At 40.0% G+C, this 21,887-nt stretch overlaps 2 protein-coding genes across 4 annotated transcripts; one reads left to right on the top strand and one right to left on the bottom strand.

Moving 5' to 3' along the window:
* Positions 1-9,969, top strand: LOC149835072 (uncharacterized). 2 transcript variants are annotated; one of them, XR_016432586.1, is made up of 7 exons: positions 1-342; positions 615-710; positions 7,484-7,524; positions 7,676-7,793; positions 7,898-7,978; positions 8,452-8,563; positions 9,836-9,969. XR_016432586.1 is itself a non-coding variant. In XM_090010384.1 (6 exons), exons 1-6 carry the CDS (start codon positions 160-162, stop codon positions 8,503-8,505), a joined length of 573 nt encoding a protein of 190 aa, XP_089866510.1. In that variant the 5' UTR covers positions 1-159; the 3' UTR covers positions 8,506-8,970. The 2 variants fall into 2 exon arrangements, 1 of the variants encoding a protein (XP_089866510.1); XM_090010384.1 differs by lacking the exon at positions 9,836-9,969 and having other exon boundaries at positions 8,452-8,970.
* Positions 9,970-13,625: 3,656 nt separating this feature from the next.
* On the bottom strand, positions 13,626-21,856 carry LOC149835073 (DNA replication complex GINS protein PSF3-like). 2 transcript variants are annotated; one of them, XM_090010385.1, is made up of 8 exons: positions 21,692-21,856; positions 18,947-19,065; positions 16,277-16,381; positions 16,112-16,183; positions 15,791-15,891; positions 15,493-15,585; positions 14,107-14,249; positions 13,626-14,007 (listed from the first exon to the last, which is right to left on the bottom strand). In XM_090010385.1, exons 3-8 carry the CDS (start codon positions 16,319-16,321, stop codon positions 13,898-13,900), a joined length of 564 nt encoding a protein of 187 aa, XP_089866511.1. In that variant the 5' UTR covers positions 16,322-16,381; positions 18,947-19,065; positions 21,692-21,856; the 3' UTR covers positions 13,626-13,897. The 2 variants fall into 2 exon arrangements, with proteins under 2 accessions (XP_089866511.1, XP_089866512.1); XM_090010386.1 differs by lacking the exons at positions 18,947-19,065; positions 21,692-21,856 and adding an exon at positions 18,224-18,323.
* Positions 21,857-21,887: the final 31 nt, after the last annotated feature.

The raw sequence follows: 21,887 nt of genomic DNA on the forward strand, positions 1-21,887 counted from the left end.
GAGCTCGGAGATGCCTTCCCCAAAGAGGAAGAAAGAGAAGCAGAAAATGGAGGAAGTTATAAAGAGGAACAGAGAAACTCTAGCACCCTAAACTGAACCACCTGAGTGTCCTCGTGTCGTGTCAGGAAACCAGATATCACAGAACCAACAAGATCTTCGATGGCTAGGGAGACGGAGGATGACGACGAGCCTCGGCCCGGTACGAGCATCAGGGTGAGGGCAAGGCCGGACCCATTCTTGGTGGTCTGCAGATGCTTCAGCGTCCTCACCATCGCCGCCTCGCTCATCTGCGTGGCCGTCAACGGCATCTCCGCCGTCCGATCGTTCAAGAACGGTTCCAATGTAAGCGTCGGTGAATTATTCCCTTCCCCCGTCGATTTCGGGGCGATTGGTTATTGTTCGTTCTTCTTTTTCTTCTTCTTTTTACGGTTTTGATTCATAATTTGGGTGTGTTTCTTATTGGGTACTCGAAAATCTGCTTATGTTTTCGGCGAATTGATTTTTGAACTACCCATACCGAATCTTGTGGGATTTAGTCTAAACATGAGATCATTGAACGTTTCTTTTATTGGATTTTTTGGACAATGTGGGTTGATTCTTTTCTTATTGTTTAGGTTTTTGGCGGGATCTTTCGGTGCTACGCGATCCTCGTTGCGATCTTGGTGGTGGTTGCGGAGACGGAATGGGGTTTCATTTTCAAGTTTTGGAGGGTGAGTTTCGTGTTTGTGGAAAGTGTTTTGTAGTCTGTTATCTTTCAATTTCTGATTGAGAATATTAATTTTCTCGTGAAATATGCAATTCTGTGATGCAATTGTAAATTCTTTAGCTTTCCATTTTCTACTAGCAATTAGTACCCATTTTCGGTGTAACCATGGATTTTTTTTTTCGGAATTAGCTTTCTCCGTGTATACGAATTAAAGTATAACGTTTCATATTATTTGCATTTATATTCCCATGAGAGCTGCATGGTGTTTTTGTGTATCTTATGATGGAAATACACATGCAAGTACCTCAGCCTGTGGACGTTTTCATAGCCCAAACTCTAAAGTCTAAACAGAGAGGTAGCTTTTTTTGGGACACATGATGTGTTCATTTATCATTGAGTCCTTGGACATAAATTAACTATGGATTGGCAAGAGAGAAAATGAAAGCGTTCTGATTCATTATTTTAATCTAATGTGGGAAATACAAAGTTACATCTATGAAGCAAGAAAAACTGTTGCTTGATACCCTGTAGCTGCATGTTGAGTGTTCCATCTCAGCATCTGTTCCTGTGCTCTTACTGTTGTTGCCTTATGCTCGTTGACCCATCATATGAAGAGTGGGCGCTTTCTGCATTTTAGCCCATTGGATTAATCCAGCTTATATATGTCCGAGTGAATCTGAACAAGGGGTCTGAAATAAGAAATCGAGGGAAACTGCATGTTGATTCTAAATCTTTCTGAGAGCTTATGCTTTCCCTATTCCAGTCTGCTGTGCCTCTGTAGGTTACCATCCGTTTCTTACTTGTAGGTTCATGGTATATTTGAGAGTGTTAATCTGCACCTTGGGTTTTAAACCTCCATGCAAAATGGAGCACAAAATACAAGCCACATATCCTGACAACAAAGAACATGCAATGCTTCATCAAGTACAAAGCGAGAAAGATCTCGACAAGGGAAAAAAGAAAAACCTGTTTGAATACTTGGTCAAATGTTCGTGGTTGAATTGTAAGTAGGCCATTTGGTGAGGTTCTTATCAATGCAGGATGTGGGAAGTCAGAAGGGAGGTGGTCACAACTTGCTTCATGGGTTGGGAGAACACATTCTTGGGGCTTCAAGGGGATAGTATCTGATGATCTGTTTACTGAGGAGTGAAGATCTGGGATTGAATCCCTAGGTTTATAAACAGACATCAGATATGGAAAGATATTAAGTAGGTAAGGCTTGATAAGGCATGGACATGTTTTCTGTTAGACACTATTTGAGGACTTCTGTGGAGGCATGCATGCATAATCCACTTTCCATAAAAGCCCGTATTAGAAATGATTCCATCTGCTTTTCCTTTGCCCTAAGATGAGGTACTCACAATGGATTTGCTTCAATTCAGGTGGTTGGATTGGGTTAGTGTGTGCTGTCTTTGCATAACATGTCAAGTGGTGAGCTATATTTTTGAGCTCCAGCAAGTTCTTGTAATCTCTTCACAGGGCGGGTTTTCATACAGAGGGGTGTATGGAATCACTGAATTAAGGCTAGTTTGGATATGATGAGTTCCAAGGCTAAAATGGCCAGTTGGTGAGAATATGAGGATTTTCAACAGGAAAGAGGTTTTATCATCCCTGGTGCATTGCTGTAGTGAACATTGTCCTGGTCCGTGTAAAGGTGGCTTAGCATTGAGAGGGCCTTAGGAACCGTTATTTGGACCAGGCCCAGGAGAAGTGCCAGAGTATGTTACCCTCGAAATTTGTCTTCACCTGCTTGTCTGAACCCTAGTTAATCTGTAACGCCCCAACTTTTATAGTAAAAATTTTGGAGTAATATTTTTTTTTGAAATAGCAAAAATGTGAAAACAAGAGTTGGGTGCATTACAGGGTAAAACAGAGAAGTACTAAAAACATACCATTCATTAATTAAAGCATTAATGTCATTAATTACATCTCATAACAGGAATATAAATCTACTAATCAGAGTTCAAATATAAAATACCGAAATAAATGAGATCTCTTGGCTATATTCATGACGACACCCCGATGCTTTGATTTAGTTGCTACCTGAAAAACATTTAAAGCAGAAGGGTCAGACTCCCCTGTCTGCGTAAGAAACATTATATTTATATGTGATGCTCAGTGTTCTGTGTACAAATATGTGCAACATCTACAAATATAACTAGCATGAAAATTTATATCATTCTAAGAAAATAATTATGCTTTCTAATTCATGCTACGGTGCAAAAGATAACTGAACTAAAGGTACATTTATTCACATTAGCATACGTTGTAGATTCCACAAGTTTTACGAAAGTCATATCAACAGTACATAATTTTTCAGAAATAAGTTTTCCGTCAATTTAAATTATTTAATGATTATCTTACTCTTACCCTATGGGTACACACAGACATAGACCTCGTAACGGACCGAGACCATACAGGGGTCTATTAATTAATAACCTATATGACTAGCCGTACGAATATCCAAAGGGGACGGTCCGTGACTGAGAGAGAACTCCCCAGTGGCTAGAACAAGATTTAGGATGCACCCTTGACACTTCTGCAGAAGACTTGAATCTACCACCTAGGATACTCTGGTAGTCCTGGTCCCCTAACTTCGTGGATCGGGGACCCGGTGAGACGCCTAGCTCTCACGAAAATACAAGAATGTCTACGAAGCTTGTACCACCTACCCTCTCCAAGGTAGACCATGAGTCCAGTAACATATACCGTCTTTCAGGTATACCCAGAGCCCAAAGAATCCGGTAACATACACTGTCTTTCAGGTGTACCCAGAATCTCAGAGGTTTTATATTTATAATTTCATTTAACCTTTTCTTTATCATTTTGTGCGAGCTATCGTACCCTGAGGGGGGTCTAGTAACATATACCGTCTTCCCGGTATACCCAGAACCTCGCCACCTGTTTGATGATGCATACATTTATATTTATCAATTATGTTCTTGTGCGAGTCATCGCATCACAAGGGATTCCCAAATCCCGAACCCGACTTAGAGTTCGCACACAAAGTATGCATTTGAGTTAGGGTACGCTAAGCACCATCAAGGTAGCATTTTTTTTTCCTGCACGGCTCGACTCGGAGCCCATATTTGAGCATTCGTTTTTTTTTTCTAAACTACGACGTACACATTAGTACCCACTAACCATGCCATCCATGTGGCATGGTTTGCTTTATATATATATATATATATATATATATATATATATATTCGAAAGTACCCTTACTAAGGTCACAGAGACTTGTCGCAACAAACCGGACTGTCATGGGCCGACTCTTGTCATGGCCTTATGGCTGCCAACCCCAGGTGACAGTCATCAACGAAAGGTGCTAACCGTTGGTGTCTCTCCTTGAGGAGCCCAGCATGTCTTGCATGGCCCCGATATAGGTAGATCGAGCATACCAGCAGGGACAACACGTGCTGCCCCCATTTTTTTTTTCAGCAATGGCGAAGTTTTATTTCATTCTGTACCATTTTGGCAATGTTGCTTCTCTTATATATTTTTAGTTTCCCTTATTTTATTGTACATCAGAGGGAAAATTGACCAAGTTAATAAGCGCAAATGCAAAGAGAGCAACAAAGATGTATTGCCCGCATTGTATGCCACCTCGTGTGTGTCTATGTGTATACATATTTGTCTGTTGCTAACACCCCTACATTATCCAGGTAGCATGGGCTTAAATGGACAAACAACCATACACTCTCTTCAAGCAAAAATGTCTAAAACGCTGGACCCCTTCAATCCCAGTATGAAAAAGACTATGATAAAAGACATGGCTAAACATGACAAAAATGAAGAAAATTAGATATTCACACTTTATGGACAGGGTATGTACAGAGTAAATAGTACATAAGAATAATCTATAAAACACGTTTGAGTAATACTATAACCATGGTCAATTTCCCAGCAAATATGCCCATGGTGGTATAAAAAAAATACATTAAACAACAACATAAACATAAGGATAGTAATTGTGGAGAATGAAAGGAACGAACAATGACTTAAGTGGTTAACATTTTAGTTCCCGTTAAATCAATGATATTCATGTCAGTCTACCAACACTTCCCATACCATTAACTCATAGTTCCTCATAGAAATCATATAATTTCATGAATATAATAGCATACTGACGTCGTCTGCAGCTTAGTTGCGCTACAGGCCATCGACCACTATGCATACATTGCAAAAGTTTACGGCTCATTAAGTAATAACCCAAACTAGCATCATAAAAATAAAAAAATCAGACGTTATGTCCAGCCATTCACATTCCACCACTAATCCCAACCGATACATGGTGGGGCAGAGCATAAATTAGAAGGCTTATCTGGCCCATGTTTAACAGACTATCAAAACAACATTTTGTAGATGATTTAAGCAAAAATCATTAGGTTAAGGCGAAGGCTTAAATCTACAGGGAACGAACAAACGTGGGTCTCGACCACAACCTTGTAAACAATCAGATTTGAGTTATCTCTAATGAAACCCTTGGACAGTAGATCTGGGAACAACCTATACATATATATTTTTTTTCATGTGACGTGGTCTGTGTATAGTGTTGAGCATATAACTTAAAATTTCTGATAGCTACTGGAAGTGGAATGATCGTCTCATCTCTAATATACATACTCTCACCTGTAGAGTCATCCACTCTAACTGTGTGTTACAAATGCCCATCAAACGTTTGGGAATTGTTCACATCCAGCCCGCCATCACTCGGGCCATCCAAAACCCAAAGTTTTTTTTGTATCATTCCAGTCCAAAGCTTGGACCCCTATATACCCATCCATGGCTGGCATGGTTTAGTACAAATTTCTGGGCGGCATCAAGCCCCATACATACTACAAGACAACGAGTACAACGTATAAGTATAGTGCCCCTTACCTATTTGAAGTCTTGCGACGGCACAGTTGCACTCTCGTTCCTTTGTTGGAGCAACCCACACAGCTTCAATAATGGAGTCCCCACGATCAGCAGGGAAGGAAATGGTGGCTGGCCAAAACGTCAAGAGAGAGAGAGAGAGACGTCTAGTGTAACTCCCCACCAAAAAAATCCCTCATTTAACTCCTCTTACTTAGGGGAAGTTATTAAATTTTCAAAACATTAAATCTTCACCCTCATCACATGTTTTTGGTGGGTGATGTCTATTTCCAAAATGCCCCCTCCTCTCTTTGGCATGATTTTCTCTAACTTCCCTCACTATTTACTTTATGGGTACCCTTCTTCCATGTCACATGGGATCTCCTTTACTTTTTGGAAAAAGGAAAAAAATAGCCAAAAATGTAGGCTTAACCCAACTTCCACATTTTTACCATTCATATATATATAATTTTTTTTCACTTAAGTAAAATCATCACTTTTCTATGCAAAAAGACAATTTGTGCATAGGGGGTTTTGAATCAGGGTCTTCCACTAAAGGGGCAATGAACCTCACAATTTGTGCTACATTGTTTTTCGTTGCAAAGTGTGTAGATTAAATTGTATTTAACTCTTTTAGTCTTGTTCCAGATTTCATGAAAAACAATGTTTTTCATTTCTACGTGGGCGCTCCGGGGTTTTGAACTTGGGTTGTGGCTCCACACACCCGTGCGTCCTACCACTACACCACACCATCACTTGGTGTTTACTTTTGCAAGAAAATTCTTTTTATGTCATATTGGGACGTTTTTCCTTGTTGATAGATTTTCTCCCGTTTTCACGTGGATTTTTCTCTCGTTTGTTCTAAACTTGCACTCTCTTACATTAAATGTGTTTCGGATCTCACGCTATCATCCCGAAACCATCGGGTTTCCCATTGGGCCCCATGAGCCGAGTCGGATCATTGGATCTTGCTAAAATCCGGATCCAAATACCACTTTTGAGAGTTTGTTACCAGTTTCGTTCTAGAAACCTCAAGTCATCAAAATTGTATTGCATAGCATAAAATCTTGCTATTTCACATAAATGCTTCACTTTTATTCGTTTAGAATTTCATAAATTTCACGGGTTTTACATAATCTGCTTTTTTATTATTTTGAAAATTATTTATGGACAAAGTTTCTCTTCTTTTTGTTGTGGCTCTAGAACGTTATAGAAAAAAATATGGTTGCTTTAGTGGTAGTCAAAAAACATGTTTTGCCTTGCATTATATCATTGAATTTTTACTCGAAAAGAAAATTCCAATAGAAACTCATGGCATATATTGAAGCTTTCCATGAGTGCAGAAATTGAGCTAGTAACCCTGAAATGAATACTGTAGCTTCAAGATCAAGGCCTACCAGCTTATAACTAGGGCTTTGTGTTCATTAACCTATTGTCCAGAATAAGTTTGACTGGGAATTCATAATGTATACATACATGCATAAATATGTCTGTGTATGTGTATGCAAGCTATCTGAATCAAGAGTTGTAGGTTCATCAGCTTATTTACTTAATGTGCAGGCTATACTCTTGATTGGATGTGCTACCAAGGACCATGATAGTTTCCCATGGTAGTTGAACAAATTTCAAATTGACTAAAACTTGAGAACACGGATGTCCAACTCATGGTCCAAGATTCTTTTTCTTCTTTCCTTTACTATTTTATGTTTTTAATTTTATATGGAACTGCTTTTGGAGCCTCCATTAGATCATATGTTCATGGACACAGTTAAAAGGACCTGGGAAATGCCATTCGTGTAATTTATCTTTAGAAATAGTCTCCTAAGGGACATGACACAAAAGTAAATTCAAGTATCCCTGTATTATAAATTAGTCCATTCCATAGAGATTCTAATTTTTACCTCTTTTCTTTTCCTGCAGATATTAGAATACTGGGCTGGTAGGGGAATGCTTCAGATTTTGTGAGATTCTACTCTTTACCATGAAACTGTCCAACTGTGCTTCTCTCTTTACACTTTTCAAAATTCCAAGTGTATTTCATTTCATAATTGAGTATTATTTCTAAACTAAGAAAGAAAATTATTAAATCGGTAGAAGTATGTTTTTCTGTAGTGTGGCGGTGATGACAAGAGCTTATACAGAAAGTTCTGGAGAGAGGGAAGATCTAGTAATCCTTCAAGAATTCGGCAGCTACATGCTTCTTGCTTGTGGTGCGATTTATGTAATATCGGTGAGATATAGCATCACCATAAAACTTCACATATGTCCAATTATCTTGTTAGTGATGGTTGATATAATATTTCTTTATCGTTCATTAAACTATGCTTTTTGCAGGGAATACTCTGCATTGGTTTCGTCAAGCGTTCTCGTCTCCATAAAGAAATTACAAGAGAGCAGGCCGCTAAGCATTTGGAAGTAATTCATCCTTCCCTTATCTCCTTGAACATTTGACAACAAATTTCCTGCCAATATTTGTGTTCCATGTCCCCTCTTTAAATGTTCTCTTCTTGGTTATGTTCTCCATATCCACAGCATGATTCCATAAATAACACATTTAGCTTTTAAACCTTTCCCAAGATGACTTGTTCCTTTGAAATCCTTTTTGTTTCCTTTTTAATTGAATTATTGATCGATGTTTGGTGGTATCCTCATGTCAAAATTAACATGCCTAATGTAAAGTTATTTTACAGTAACTATCCTGCTCTAGGAAAGAACAAATTGGGTAATGAGTCCAGGCACTAAAGCACACTAAGCAAGCACTGTACTTCCTAATGCATGAGTCTTAGATGGAGTTACAAATATCTACTCCACATAATTAGCTGCAGTCACACCACCCAAGCATTTCTTCTGGACTATAAAACTAAGGCCACATGTAATTTCCCATGCAGGAATTGGAGAGGCGAAGGGAAGAACTCAGAGCATTCTTGGTAGAAAGAGTTTGATGACTAAGAGATTCATGTAAACTTCTGACCAACCTGTCCAGGAGAAAGAAACAGTGTGGTATGTTTGTGGGGCCTGGCTGCTTTGTAATTTCTCTTCTTTTTATTCTTTTTCGGTCGTCATTGTAGTAAAAGTTTATATTCTTCCAAGGAATTGACAAATACCAAGCGTCTCTTTTTGGGAGCACTTGGACTGTTGTAGATTTGTTTGTACTCCAAATTGTGAATGGATGGCTTGTGACTTGGATTATGCAACTTGGCCAGGAGCTTTCTGTTCCAGTGAAATGCATGCCACAATAGGGTTTCTGGTGGTTGGTGGTTAGCTGTGTGTGTGTGCTGCTCCAGCCTTTGGGGTGGGGTGATGGGTGTGGTTTAGCAGTAGGTCCTTTTTGCGAGATTTGACATGGGACACTCGATCTGTTAGATCAAACGGCGTTTGTTAGTTTGCAGGGACCTGGTTTGCGTAGACCAGATGAGATGAAAATATGTAATTGGGTAGGATGTAAGCATTATGTGATCCTACATCTTGCAGGCTAATCAAATGCAGTGACTGATGGGGAGGTTTTTACCAAATCCAAGTCCGAATCCAAATCCGATCAACAATTTGAGCTAGGCCTGTCAAATGTGGTCCATTAGGGTATGTTTGATGGCTTGTCCAGGGTTGGACGAAATGAACAAAAAAGACAGAACAGAACATTTGTTCCGTAATAATTGTTCCAAGTCCAACGTTTGTTTGCACCGTACTCAGATGCTATGTTCCAAATGTCCGTTGTTTGATGATGATGTGCGGACAACTTGGACAGTTATAGATAATGGGACACATTACTTCGTTTTGAATCGTATGACCCGATCCGTTCACCATTTTACATGTTTTAAGAAGTTTATTATGTTTTTTTGCTCGGATATGAATCCAATTATGAAATTATATTTAAAATCATGAATTTTTGCCTAGGATATGGATTTGGAATTGGATTTTTGCCCAAAATATGAATTTGGCATCAACATTTACTACCATCGGATAAATACCTACAATTGGCTTTCTTCTTTGCTCCCTTGCATGATACCCATCAGGTGACAAGTTGAAACAGTAACCTTCCAATCCTGTCACTTTTTCTCACAGCTAAAAGGAATTATCATCCAACTATGGCCAAAATGTATGATTATGCCAACATCTGTTGTATTTCTCAAAATGATGTTGAACCACTGAGTTGTGGATATGTGTATTGTATGAAAATGATGTTGAACCACTTATGCCAGGTTCTGAATATGTATTTGAAAATGATTTTTGTATGATTATGCTAACATGTAAGTATTGATTTGGATTTTATTTTAGAGCATTGGGAGGATTTTATGCATTGCACATTGCCGGTTGGATGAGATACCATAAAACACTTTGGCTTTTGCTTGTTGGAAGTGCATATGTCTTCCCAGAAGGACTACCCTATGGAAACTGTTGATGTTGATGCAGAGGTCAGAGAGCTGACGGAGAAAGCATATGCAAGGGCAAGGCATATATCATCACCACCCATATAGACATTATTCACAAACTTGCACCACTTCTGAAAGAAAAGGAGATGGTTGATGGGGAGGAATTCATGAGCCTCTTCATTGAAGGCAAGCCTGAGTTATGTGTCACTTGATTTGATGTAGATTTTGCCACATGGTTGTATTATATGTTTAGTTGTATTGCACTACATAAATGAAAAATTCAATGCATCAAGAGAACAAACATCCTCATCTATATATTCTTTCAAAAATTTAATTTCAAATGACAATACTTGTCTGATAATTGCAAATTGATGCAAATTGCAGTGGAGTAGAAAGAAAAAAACAATGGTTAGTGAAATTCTACCTCTCTGACTCTCTTCTAGGCCATCAACTTCATTGAGCATATCTGATGCATCCTTGTCCATGTCAATCTTGGCAAGGGCAACTGCTTGCATGTAGAAAGCAGTGGGCTACTCTGGGTACACACATTGTGCTTGCATTGCATCAGCGTTTTGCTGCCAAACTCAACGTTTTGGCAATGTATAATCCCGCAAGTTATTTGACAAGATCCAGTGAGTGGATGTCACTAGATGCTCGAAAACACATCACTGAAAGCCATGCGTGTTCTACTGCATCATGTGCTGCAAGAAAGTGCCACTCTCCCGACTATCACACACAAATTTTTTTTTTTTGCTACACCCCTGTTTTCCCTTCCCCTCACATGAATCCTAGCTACGCCACTGGCCACAATTGAGAATGTCCCTACTATAATGACTAGAAGACTAAGGCAGGAAAACCAACGCGTGTTCAAAGTGTTCTGATTGCATCACCAATCATTCAAGTGGCATATTGTCCATTTTATCTGTAGGGGATCTGGATTTTTTCTTGGAATCAAATTTCAGATGTCCACAGTAACAGTAAATAGCACATGAACTAATTATACTATGCTCTTACTATAATTTTAAATAACGGAGCAATTACGCTTTCTTTTGAAAATGAATTTTACAACCTTACAGAGAAAAAAAATGCAGCCTTTAGGCTCCATTGAGACCCCCTTGTTGGGTAAGAAACCCTCCAAAGACCAGGTTTGCAAAAAAAGGTCTGCACAAAGCATCAACACACAACAACAACCAATCAAAATTGGGTGTGTTCTTAGAAAATTTTTAACTGCTAATAAAAAGTTCTGAGTGAATCATTCAAAAAGGAAAAGGAAAATATTATTGATCACATAAACGGCCACCAACAAAGCAAAAATGATTACAAGTGAAAAAAAATTCATTTAAAAAATGATGAAGCTCAGACCTTAATCGTAAATGTCCTCGAAGACCTTAATCAGTGGCAAACCCTCCTCGGCGGAGAGCTCCTCCTCCAGCCAGACGTGGTCGATCATTTCATCGAGCCTCCACTACCGCCTCATGAACTCCTCCCTCTTGCTCCACAACTGCGCGGACTTTGAACATGATGTGCCTTAAAGAGAGCTCCTCCTCCGCCTCTCCGCCACTATTGCCATGACCGCCAACACCACCAGGGGAGGCGGCTCGCCGGAACCCTCATCGAGATGCCAAGGTAAGAAGCGAGGGCTGCCCTCCCATTACTTTAGCTGGTGCCAGCAGCATCGCTGGTTGCCACCGCCGAAGAAGACAAGGGAGAGCTAGACACCAATGGCGAGGAGGGCGAGGGAGACGGAGACGGAGACGGCAACAGTCCGCTCGTTGTAGGGAAGGAGAAGAAGAAGGAGAGGGAGTGGGAGTGGGAGTGGGAGTGGGAGTGGGGGAAGGATTCAGAAATGAGGTCTTGGCTGGGTACGAAAGGAGGCATCACAGGGAGAGAGTGTGTCGAGCAAGAGAGGTGCACCCGTCGAGGATACTTAGTTCCTCTCGTCCTTGTTAGGGGGAGGGTGGAACGAAAATAACAAAGGTTAATGGACGCGGCCGATGCGCGGAACACCGTCCGCCGCGTCCAATGTTTGTTAAAAAATATGTTCCTAATGTCTTTTTTGTCCCGTGCGATGCATGGGACGAGCTATCAAACATACCCTTGGTACCCAAGCTGACCCACTACATGTAATCATAATCGAATAGAATCAGCATGAAGGCCTGAATTAGCTGATTTGAATCAAATGAGCCCCAAATCAATTTGCTTCAAGGTGGGGTCGTGCTCTACTAAAAAAGTAACGCAGAAATAGGCTGAATCGGGGTTTGAATATTTCATAATTTTTATTTTTTTTCCGTTTCTATGGTATATTGAAAGAACAACCAATTCTTCCCAATTTGATTCAAGCCTGAATCGGCCAATTCTTTTGAATCTTTTTGAAAATCAATTTGGTTCAGAAACTGAATTGGACAACATTGACCTACTAGAGACCCAACAGTGTTACGGACTGCATCTACTAAGCTAGATCTCGTTAGCTAACTGGGTTGGACCCACAAGATTCCAAGTACTATAGACCTGGGTCTGATTTTATAGTTTATAAACTTTACAAAGCGCAAACTAAGATGTGATTGAGATCCAAGTTTTTCAAATGTATCTAAGTAATAGAGATATTTCTGGGATTGGTTCTCGCTAAGCAAACACAGGCTCAAAATTGCCTAAGCCAAGTCCAGAAGGACCTAGATCCAATACCAGCACCTCAGATTCAGAATTCATCTAAGTCCACTTTCACATCCCACCCATTTGGTTAATCACTTGGTTAAAACAGTAACGCTTAGCAGGATTTCAGCCCAATACATTCGCATGGCATTCCTAGTGACGGCATAAGGATTTCAGCTAACAACAGACAAACATTGTTCACTTTAGGCCCTACTTATGCAGCTATGATTCAGCATATTCAGACCAAACTTGGACATACTTAAGTTGACATAGGCAAGCATATCTCCATCGAGTCAAGTTGATCTAAATCCAACCAGTCTGACCCATGAAGAGTATGGATCATGGACCACGATTGAGGGCCCTTGGAACACCAATACATTATACACCATTGCATCCATATGCATGTTTGGTTGCATCAGGAGTTCAACATTCCAAAGGACCTCAAGATTGAGGTAGCAGGTTTGACTCAGAACAAGCAAAAGGCAACGATTTAAGTGGGGAAGTAGAGCCATTATACTTGCACTAATGTCAATCAAGTAAGAACAAAACTAATTGAAGAACTTTCAAATCAAATAGTTGGGTGAGATGTGGACGGTTCTTTCCTAGACCAAAAACCATGACATGCATGGTCCAGTCAGGCATAATGAACATAAGACTCCTAAGTCTGACTTGATTAACCACTGCTTATGCTGTGCACTTCGAGTCTTCAAATATTTTTCCATCAATATTTTGATCAGGTTCGCAAGGCCTAAACCAAGGTTAAATCATGTAGAAAATGGAGATACTTAAAGATTTCCTGGTGTCAATGGCAATATGATAATACTCATGCAACTTGTTTGTAAAATCATGAGAAAAGTGCCAATGGTGGGGGGAGGCTTCCTGTCAGTAGACAAATGTGCCAAAATCATTGCCATCAGTATCCTTATCTTCACATGACAAATGCAGCTACTCGGCATTGTAGATTTCCCTGTGCCAAAGGATCATCTCTACCAGATTAGATATGGCAAGTTGGTGATTCGTGCTGCGTGTGTATAAAATCTGTTTACTTTTGTGAACAATCCAAGTTGAATAAATGAATACTTGTGTCAAGTTGCATTCGTTCTCCACAGACAGGAACAGTTGTACAACATACACCTCAAAGAGTATTTAATACATAATCAGAATGGATACTTGACCATAGCCACTATCCAGCAAGAAATTTTCCAGCTCGCAGGGATCAACAAACAAACTGCTGAAAATTAGAAAGCATTAAAAGTAAAAAAAGGACAATCAGATTGCCATGCATTACTTGGGATGGTTTGTGAAACCGTTTGAACGCCTAATCAGTTAATCTCCTCTTCCTCCCAAGAATGGATGCTTTCTCCAATCTTGCTCCCTCTACCCGCCATATTTTAAATGAAGCCATTGAGTTTTGGGCTGCATTGAACACTTCAAAAACAATGGAAAAAGGTCACCCAAATGAAACATGACTATAAAACCATGGAATGGACTAGGCAAAGCTAGCACAATACAAATTGATTGGCTTACAATCACACTCCTCTCTTGTCAAAAGGGTGACAGATTTAGGCACCGCCACATGAGATGCAGTGCTGTGGGCCTTGCTAAGTACTTCCTTATACCGCCCTCTGAATGCATCAAGGATAAATGAACCAATACTCTTATCACCAACCCTGCACATCACCAAGAACGGGCTCATAATTTGACTAATTACAATATATGGGGTGAATGTGGCTTGCACCGAGTTAAAATACACAAGAAAATGGAAATCAATTAAATGAGCTCTAATGCCCCATTTCCACGAGACCTGTCCCAATATTGGAAGTCAATTCTGCATTTCAGTTTTGAACTAAATGTTGTTCAGAGGACAAAGAAACAATTTCAACTTTCAAGCTTTTGATCAAACAATCTACAGTCACCACTTCTAGATTTCAATACCAACTCAGCTACAAGATGGCAGAAAACTGTGGCAGGGCTTTCTCAACCACTGGAGAACCTACCAGCCATTCTCCAAAAAGGTTCTGGATGGGTGCTCAATATCTTGGGTTGGGGTGAAGAACAACCACACCCACATTTCTTTTTCCAGGTGGTTAGGAAATGGGAAGCTTGGTGCTGCCTAAAATGGATGATATCATCCATGTCACTAGGCTGTTAATGAGAAGCTGTTCTGTACTCATTTCTGTTTGGATCAGTAATGAGTTCATTTCAGGCTTCCCAAATAGGCTCACCAATCAGAATAGAACCTTGTTCTATGAGCTTGTCATGTTGAACAAGCCATGCCCAAAGGTCTTGATCACTTGATCCCGTTCTAGTAGTCTCTTAAAAGTTGAAGCATACGTTTAATATATGTTATATGCTGTTATGTAGAATTGGTTACTATATGTGGCTTAAAGAGATCAAAAGCTCAATTACTCTTCTTGCCTTTTGTTTCAATTGCATTTCTTATTCAAACAATCTGGCTCAGGCTCAGCTGAAAACCATGGCAACTACAAGCAGAGCTGGTGTTGAGCCAAAATAAGCCAAACTTGACCAAGGCAAACTTCTCATTTACTAGTCTCAGATGGCACTCTCCTACTGGCACAGAAATATCTTGACCACACACACACACACACACACATATATATATATATATATATATATATATATATATATATATATATATATATATATATATATATATATATATATATATATATATATATATATATATATATATATATATATATATATATAGAGAGAGAGAGAGAGAGAGAGAGAGAGAGAGAGAGAGAGAGAGAGAGGCCAATTGGGTTGGTGTCATCACCTACACAGCACCAACCCGGTTTCAGGTAGTTGAGGCTGAAATATCCAAATAAACCCTAAGAACACATCCTAGTAATTGAAGAAACAAAAGGAGATGCTAACAAATGAACTTACAGAGGAGCAATTTTGCAACCCAATTCATAGAAGTAAGGGCATCGACTTCTCAGATCCACACATGCAGGATCAGCCTGGATTTCCTTTCTTATCCTGTCAGTGTTACAAAATATACAGCCTTAGACAAAGCATCATAAAAGAGATAGTACCCTCCACCACTCATTTTTTTTGAGGGAATACTTTTATGCACATTGATTTTAGAATTTCAGCCAATTGCTAAAGGTTCATTGTCTTCATCAACAGATCCACCTGCCAGAGAATATATCATAGCATTAAATCCAGATAATACAAATCTTACTTTTGATTGAAAGCAGGAGGCACATTGAGGCTAACTGCTTGTCTCAAGTATAGTTCATGTGCAAGCCAAAATGGCAGATCGATCTTTGCACCTTGTTCAACCTGATTAATGTCAAAAGGAAAACCGGTAATAATATATATATATATATATATATATATATATATATATATATATATATATATATATATATATAAATCACCATAAAAATGGTGCACACAGACACATAAACAAAAGCTACATACAAGACTAAATTTAGTAACTGCTTCACATATATTCAAACTTTCAAGATCCTATAGCATACAGAGTTTAGTTTGAACCTACACTGTTACTGTCTGAACCAGGGTCTAAGACTCCAACTCCATTGGCTCCCACACGAAAGACAACTGAAACAAGCTGAAATGCAAGCACCAAGCAGGAAAGAAAGATTTAGGAAAGAGAAATGCCGAGAATCACAACAAGCATAACTACGACATAAACAGTTCTCACCTCTTCTCCCGTGAATATGTCATCTACTTCATAGTAATGTGCCATAGACAGACAAAGGTTGCAGCTTTATATTTACTGCAGAAATATTATACTTACACCGTGGACCTACACAAGTTCAAAAAATGACTCAAAAAAGTTTTAAAAGATCATTTACCCAAACCAATCAGCAGTAAAATTCCCAACTGAAAAACATGATAACTTTCATCGGTTTGAAATGAAAAATTATAAATGGTGATGTTATGAGGAACCATCATTCCATATGAAAGCACAAAACCAAAAAGAATTGTATGTTTTAGCAAAACTAAGAGCCAGTCAGACTCAATTGCTCCATGAATACATGATTCAAGGTTTTGAGCACTAAACATGGAGAAACAGGTTAGTAGATTCACAAATGAGTTTACGACTTCTCGTATACCATGTGCATGTTGCAGTCTATTGTGGATATCAACACATCCAACTGTCTAAGCAAAACAACCGTAAATGTGCATATAAAAATAGCTTTGTATACATGCCAAAAAGCCAGTTGTGGCACACATCCAACTTTTTCCCAGAGTTTCTTCTACATCAAGAAGGTCATGTAGTAGGGCCACAAGAAATGATCATTACAACAGTGTATAAGTAGGAAAAGTTTAGTAGAACAATAAAATAACATTTGCATGTGTCTGAAGCTTTAAGTAGTGCTATAGGTGGGGACTTCTCAAAAATTCTAAGGCTGACCTATTGGTGAAATTATTTCTTACATGCAAAGATTTGTAGCTAATTTCAATATGAGAGTGGGCTTCAAGTGGAAAGTAGAAAAAAAACAAAGAGAAACATCTTATTTCAAAATAGCATTAGATTACATAATTTATGCAGACGGATGCTCCCCGCCCCCCATTGCTTATGAGAATATGACTCCATCATTCAGCTATTTCAATTGAGGTTGGACAACTGACATCATGTGTTTGCAATCCTCACAACGGTAGTATTAAAGTCTGGGTGTACTTCTTAGGAGATTCCCAAGAATACAATCCGGGATTAGGAATCTACTGAATAGCAACATCTAAACAATCATCCGTAATGTGTTCTCGTCATTTGCATAGCCATATTTGATCACCTGGAACAGACTTATTTGATAATATTCTATAACAGGTCAGAGAAAACAGGCAACAGTGTTGATTCAGGAACTGAAAACTGAAAAGTACAATTTTGACCCCAAATATTTACTGGTTTCATGGATAGCCCTGATAAGTGGTTGTCGAGACAGGAAAGTACACTCTTTGGTTTTTGCATCATTTCAGGGTATTTTCTAATGGGCCAGAGCAAACGGGCATCGCTGTTGATTCACCAAATGAAAAGTGCAAGCCTGATCCGAAATATGGTTTTGTGGATAGAACTGATCAGGATGTCCAATAGCAGGAAATAACATAATTTTTGGGTTCTTTAAAAATATGCAGGAAGCAGTTCAACCCAATTATGTCACCGTAGCTGAGTGCATGCCTAATTTCCTTAAAACAAGGAACAGAAATACAGAAATGAGCTTGATGAATCACCATTATTTAACACTGTCCCGTTAGACATAAACACCAAAACTAACCCTAGTTTCACATAAATCATAGTCACCAATGCCATTCAAACGAGAACACTGCAAATCTGAATGACAAACATAATATAAGATCATTTCAAACGACCTATACTGTTTCCAGCAAAACATAATTCCCCAAATCCAAAAAGCAACCCAAACATAAAATTTAGCAGCAAAAAGTAGAAAAAAGGATGAAACAAGGGAGGGTGAGAGACCAATTTATGTGGACAAAGGCTCAAGTTTTCGTGGAAACTGTAGAAATTTGCGGCAAAAGAAAATCTAGGAGGAAGACGAAGGTGGAAACTCAAAAGAGAGAGAGAGAGAGAGAGAGAGAGAGAGAGAGAGAGAGAGAGAGAGAGAGAGAGAGAGAGAGAGAGAGAGACCTTGGGGATAATTGGGGTGTCCTAGCGTGAAATCGAAGTGGGGAGTGAGGAAAGAGGCGGGATGGTGTTTTTTGTTTTTGAAAAGTTCCCTCGGATTCGAACGACAAATTTCAGGAACAAAGAAAATCTTTAGGGTTTGAAACTGGATCCAGATCTACCTTCAATCCAACATTACTCCTAGGTGGGACCGGGACCATAGTAAATACGTTGAAACAGCAAAATCTCGTTAAATACTGAATACGTTATTTGAAGGAAAACCGCAGGAAAAGGCTAAAAGCGAGTTGCAACAGAAATCAGCAAACAAAACATACAGGTTTAATTTGGTTTTAAATTTATAAAGCAAGGACAAAAAACCAATGTTGTCAGTATCGGAATCGGACCTGTATCGTTTTTCACGAAACATACGTACCGTATCGGACCTGTATCGTTTGGTATCGGTCTATTTAAAAATGTATTTTTAATAAAAAATCATAAAATAGAAAAATATTAAAAAATCAGAAAAAAGGGCCAGAAGGGTCCTTCTCCGGCCAGAGTAGCTGGGTTCATGCAGAAAAAAAAAAATGAAAAAACCAACTTGGAAAACTAGATATGGGTTCATTTGCCGTCCCACTATTCACAAAATGTAACCAATGTGACAACATAACTCAAGTATCTTTCCAAAAATTCAAACCGCCATAGAGGAAAAAAAGGGCCTCAAAGAAATCTGAGAGAGAGAGAGGTTACTGATCGATCGGCGCCGCGGAGGAGGGGTAGCCGGAGTGGTTGGCCGAACTTGGGAGTGTCGGAGCGGCGCCGCGGCGGAAGGGACCGAAGTTCAAGGGTTTCGTCCGTCCGTTCGTTCACTGAAGAAAGAAAAGAAAAATGAAACAGAAGGTTAAAGGTGCCGATTCCTGCTGAATCGTTTCGTCCTGAATAGGACGATTTTTGAAATGGCCGATTCAGGCCTTGAATCGCATCGAAAAGTTGTCGATACGATGAGTATCGGCCGATACGCACCGACACTGATAACATTGCAAAAAACAGAAAAATATATTGAGATTTTTCCTTGAAAAACAGGTTGGGGCATACTATGAGACTCAGATTCAAGAATCATTGTGATCCGATCCAATCGAATCTATCATTGAGTTTTTTGAAAAGTATTTTTTTTTTAAATATAAATTTTTGTACTCTGTACGTTTCTCCCAAATGAAGTTTATTTTTTTTGGACGATTTTTTTGGAAAACCCAAAGTTTTTTTTTTCATTTTCAATATTTCATAAAAAAGGACACGTTTTAAACGGAGTTTTGCTAATTATGGGTAGGACTGTCAATGGGTCAGGTATCCAACCCATTGGAATGCATCCTAGCTTGCCCAAACAGCAAACAAAACAAGCTCTTTTTACTCTCCCACTCTTTCCTCTTCGTTGCCAACAACCGAGATGAGGAAGTTCCATTCAGGCGAGGCGTTTTTTTTTTAATGACAAGTAATAACCCTCGCCCGATAACCGGGTCGGGTCTCTTAACGGGCCTGTCCCTTGAGGTAAATCCTTTGGGAGATGTTGCCGACACCCAAACTCCGACATCCAAGCTCTTACCAAATCCATCAGTTAAAGGCATTCATCAAAGTAGCTTTCCAAAACTAAAAGGGCGCCATTCCCACTGTCGTCAAGGGATGCAAATGGTTTGGATTTCGGATCCCAAAATACATTAGACAGTCAGATTGGTTGAGATTTGGGTAGGGGGTGTCAACAGGCCTGGTTTACCCGAACCAAACCCTATAGGGTCCTGGTATGGAGATAAATAAGAAGACCTCGGACCTGAAGGTCCGATTAATACATGGACCCGGGTATAGTTTGTGAAATTTTATACCAGACCTGGACCCAACCCAAGTTCCGATTAAGACCTGCAATTTTTCAATGTAAAAATGATAAAAATATATAGTTTTACTGGGTATGGTCCGGGTTTGGTTCATGTAGTTCTTATCAGGTCCGGGTATGGTTTTTTTATAGTGGACCCGATTAGTCCAGGTTCGGACCCAATACCATACTAAAAAGTCTGGTTTAAGTCTGGTTTCACCTGGGTCCGAACCAAACCCGACCTGTTGACACCCCTAGATTTGGGACAGCCAAATTTTGCAAAATACTCTTCCTGGATCTGACCCATTTGCAACCCTAGTATCGTCATATGATATTTTTTTTATCATTCTCAACCTGCTCATCCAACGTAAGATTGTACCAATCTAGAAGCAATCTGGGGCCAAATCTTACACCATTGGGACCATAAACCCGATGAATACAGACCTGCTCTAGTAGGAGACCAATAAGAAGGGGGGGCAGCAAAGCATATTTGGACCAATAAAGTAAAGCGCCAAGTCACCCCCCTTCTCGACAAATATACCATCACCATTTTGACAGCAGAGTCGAGTTCTTCAAAGAGGGAAGAAATTCTAAAATCACCACTTCTGGTAACCCGTGGCCAAGCAACCAATGCATACTTTGAGTGCTCATGGCATCCGGCCCATAGAAAGGAACAAATAATTTTTTCTCTGTGCTTAACAATCTTAGACTAAGCCTCCAAAAAAGATGACCCTGCCCGGCTACTATTCTTCAAAGAGGATGCCCTCCTTTTCTAGTATAAATCAAACCTTGCAGATGCATCCATTTGTTTGTTAAGAATCAACTGTTGGATCTGTTGGTGCGTGTAGCTATGCGCTCCACGTTGTGCTTATCCATGAGTAGGCATGCTCATGGATAAGCTAAGCTCGTTTTACAAATCAATATTTTTTATTTAAATTTCAAACTCTAGTTTTTCAAATACATTCGACTCACCGATATTCTCTCAACCGTTGCTTAGCCGAGAGAAGGAATCCGAAGGCTATATAAACATGATACTCAACCTCTATGATGATTAGGGATGGCAATTTCTGACAGGACCCGCCAACCCAACCCACCTCTTAGGCGAGTTCGGGTTGGGCTTAAGCCAACCCGTTTAATAAACGGGTCGACCCGCGTAACCCGTTTATTAAACAGGTCGGGTTCGGGTTGGGGGTATGCCAACCCGGCTGACCCGTTTAATAGACGGGTTAGGCGGGTGGGTCAACCCGCCAACCCGCCAACCCGTCTGCCCGACCCGTCAACCCGCCAACTCGACCCGTCAACCCGACCCGCCAACCTGCCTACCTACCAACCCGATCCGTCAACCCGCCAACCCGACCCGTCAACCTGACCCGTCAACCTGACCCGCGAACCTGAAAACCCGTTTACCCGACCCAACCCATTTATTAAATGGGTTGGCGGGTCGTGTCGGGTTACCCGTTTATTAAACGGGTCGGGCTCGTGTTTGCCACAACTGACCCGTTTAATAAATGGGTCGGGTTCGGGTTGAGGTATGCTGACACGCCTACCCGCCAACCCGACCCGCCAACCCGACCCGATTGCCACCCCTAATGATGATATGCAATACAACACACCGTGAAGCCATCGAAGCAAACCTTCAAGCTTCAAACTATCCCTTGCTCTTTCTTTGCCCTTTTCACTCTATGTTACCGCACCTTAACCTCTCTGCTGTCGCCACCACCTGAGGACCTTCCGCTGCGCTACCTCAACAGTGGTATCAGAGCCAGGTTCGAGGATGCTCATCAACACCTGCAGCCTTCAACCTGCAAAGAAGAAACAAACACAGAAAGA

The sequence above is a fragment of the Nuphar pumila genome, chromosome 6 (genome assembly GCF_984573655.1).
Source record: "Nuphar pumila chromosome 6, dmNupPumi1.hap1.1, whole genome shotgun sequence".
NCBI lineage: Eukaryota > Viridiplantae > Streptophyta > Magnoliopsida > Nymphaeales > Nymphaeaceae > Nuphar > Nuphar pumila.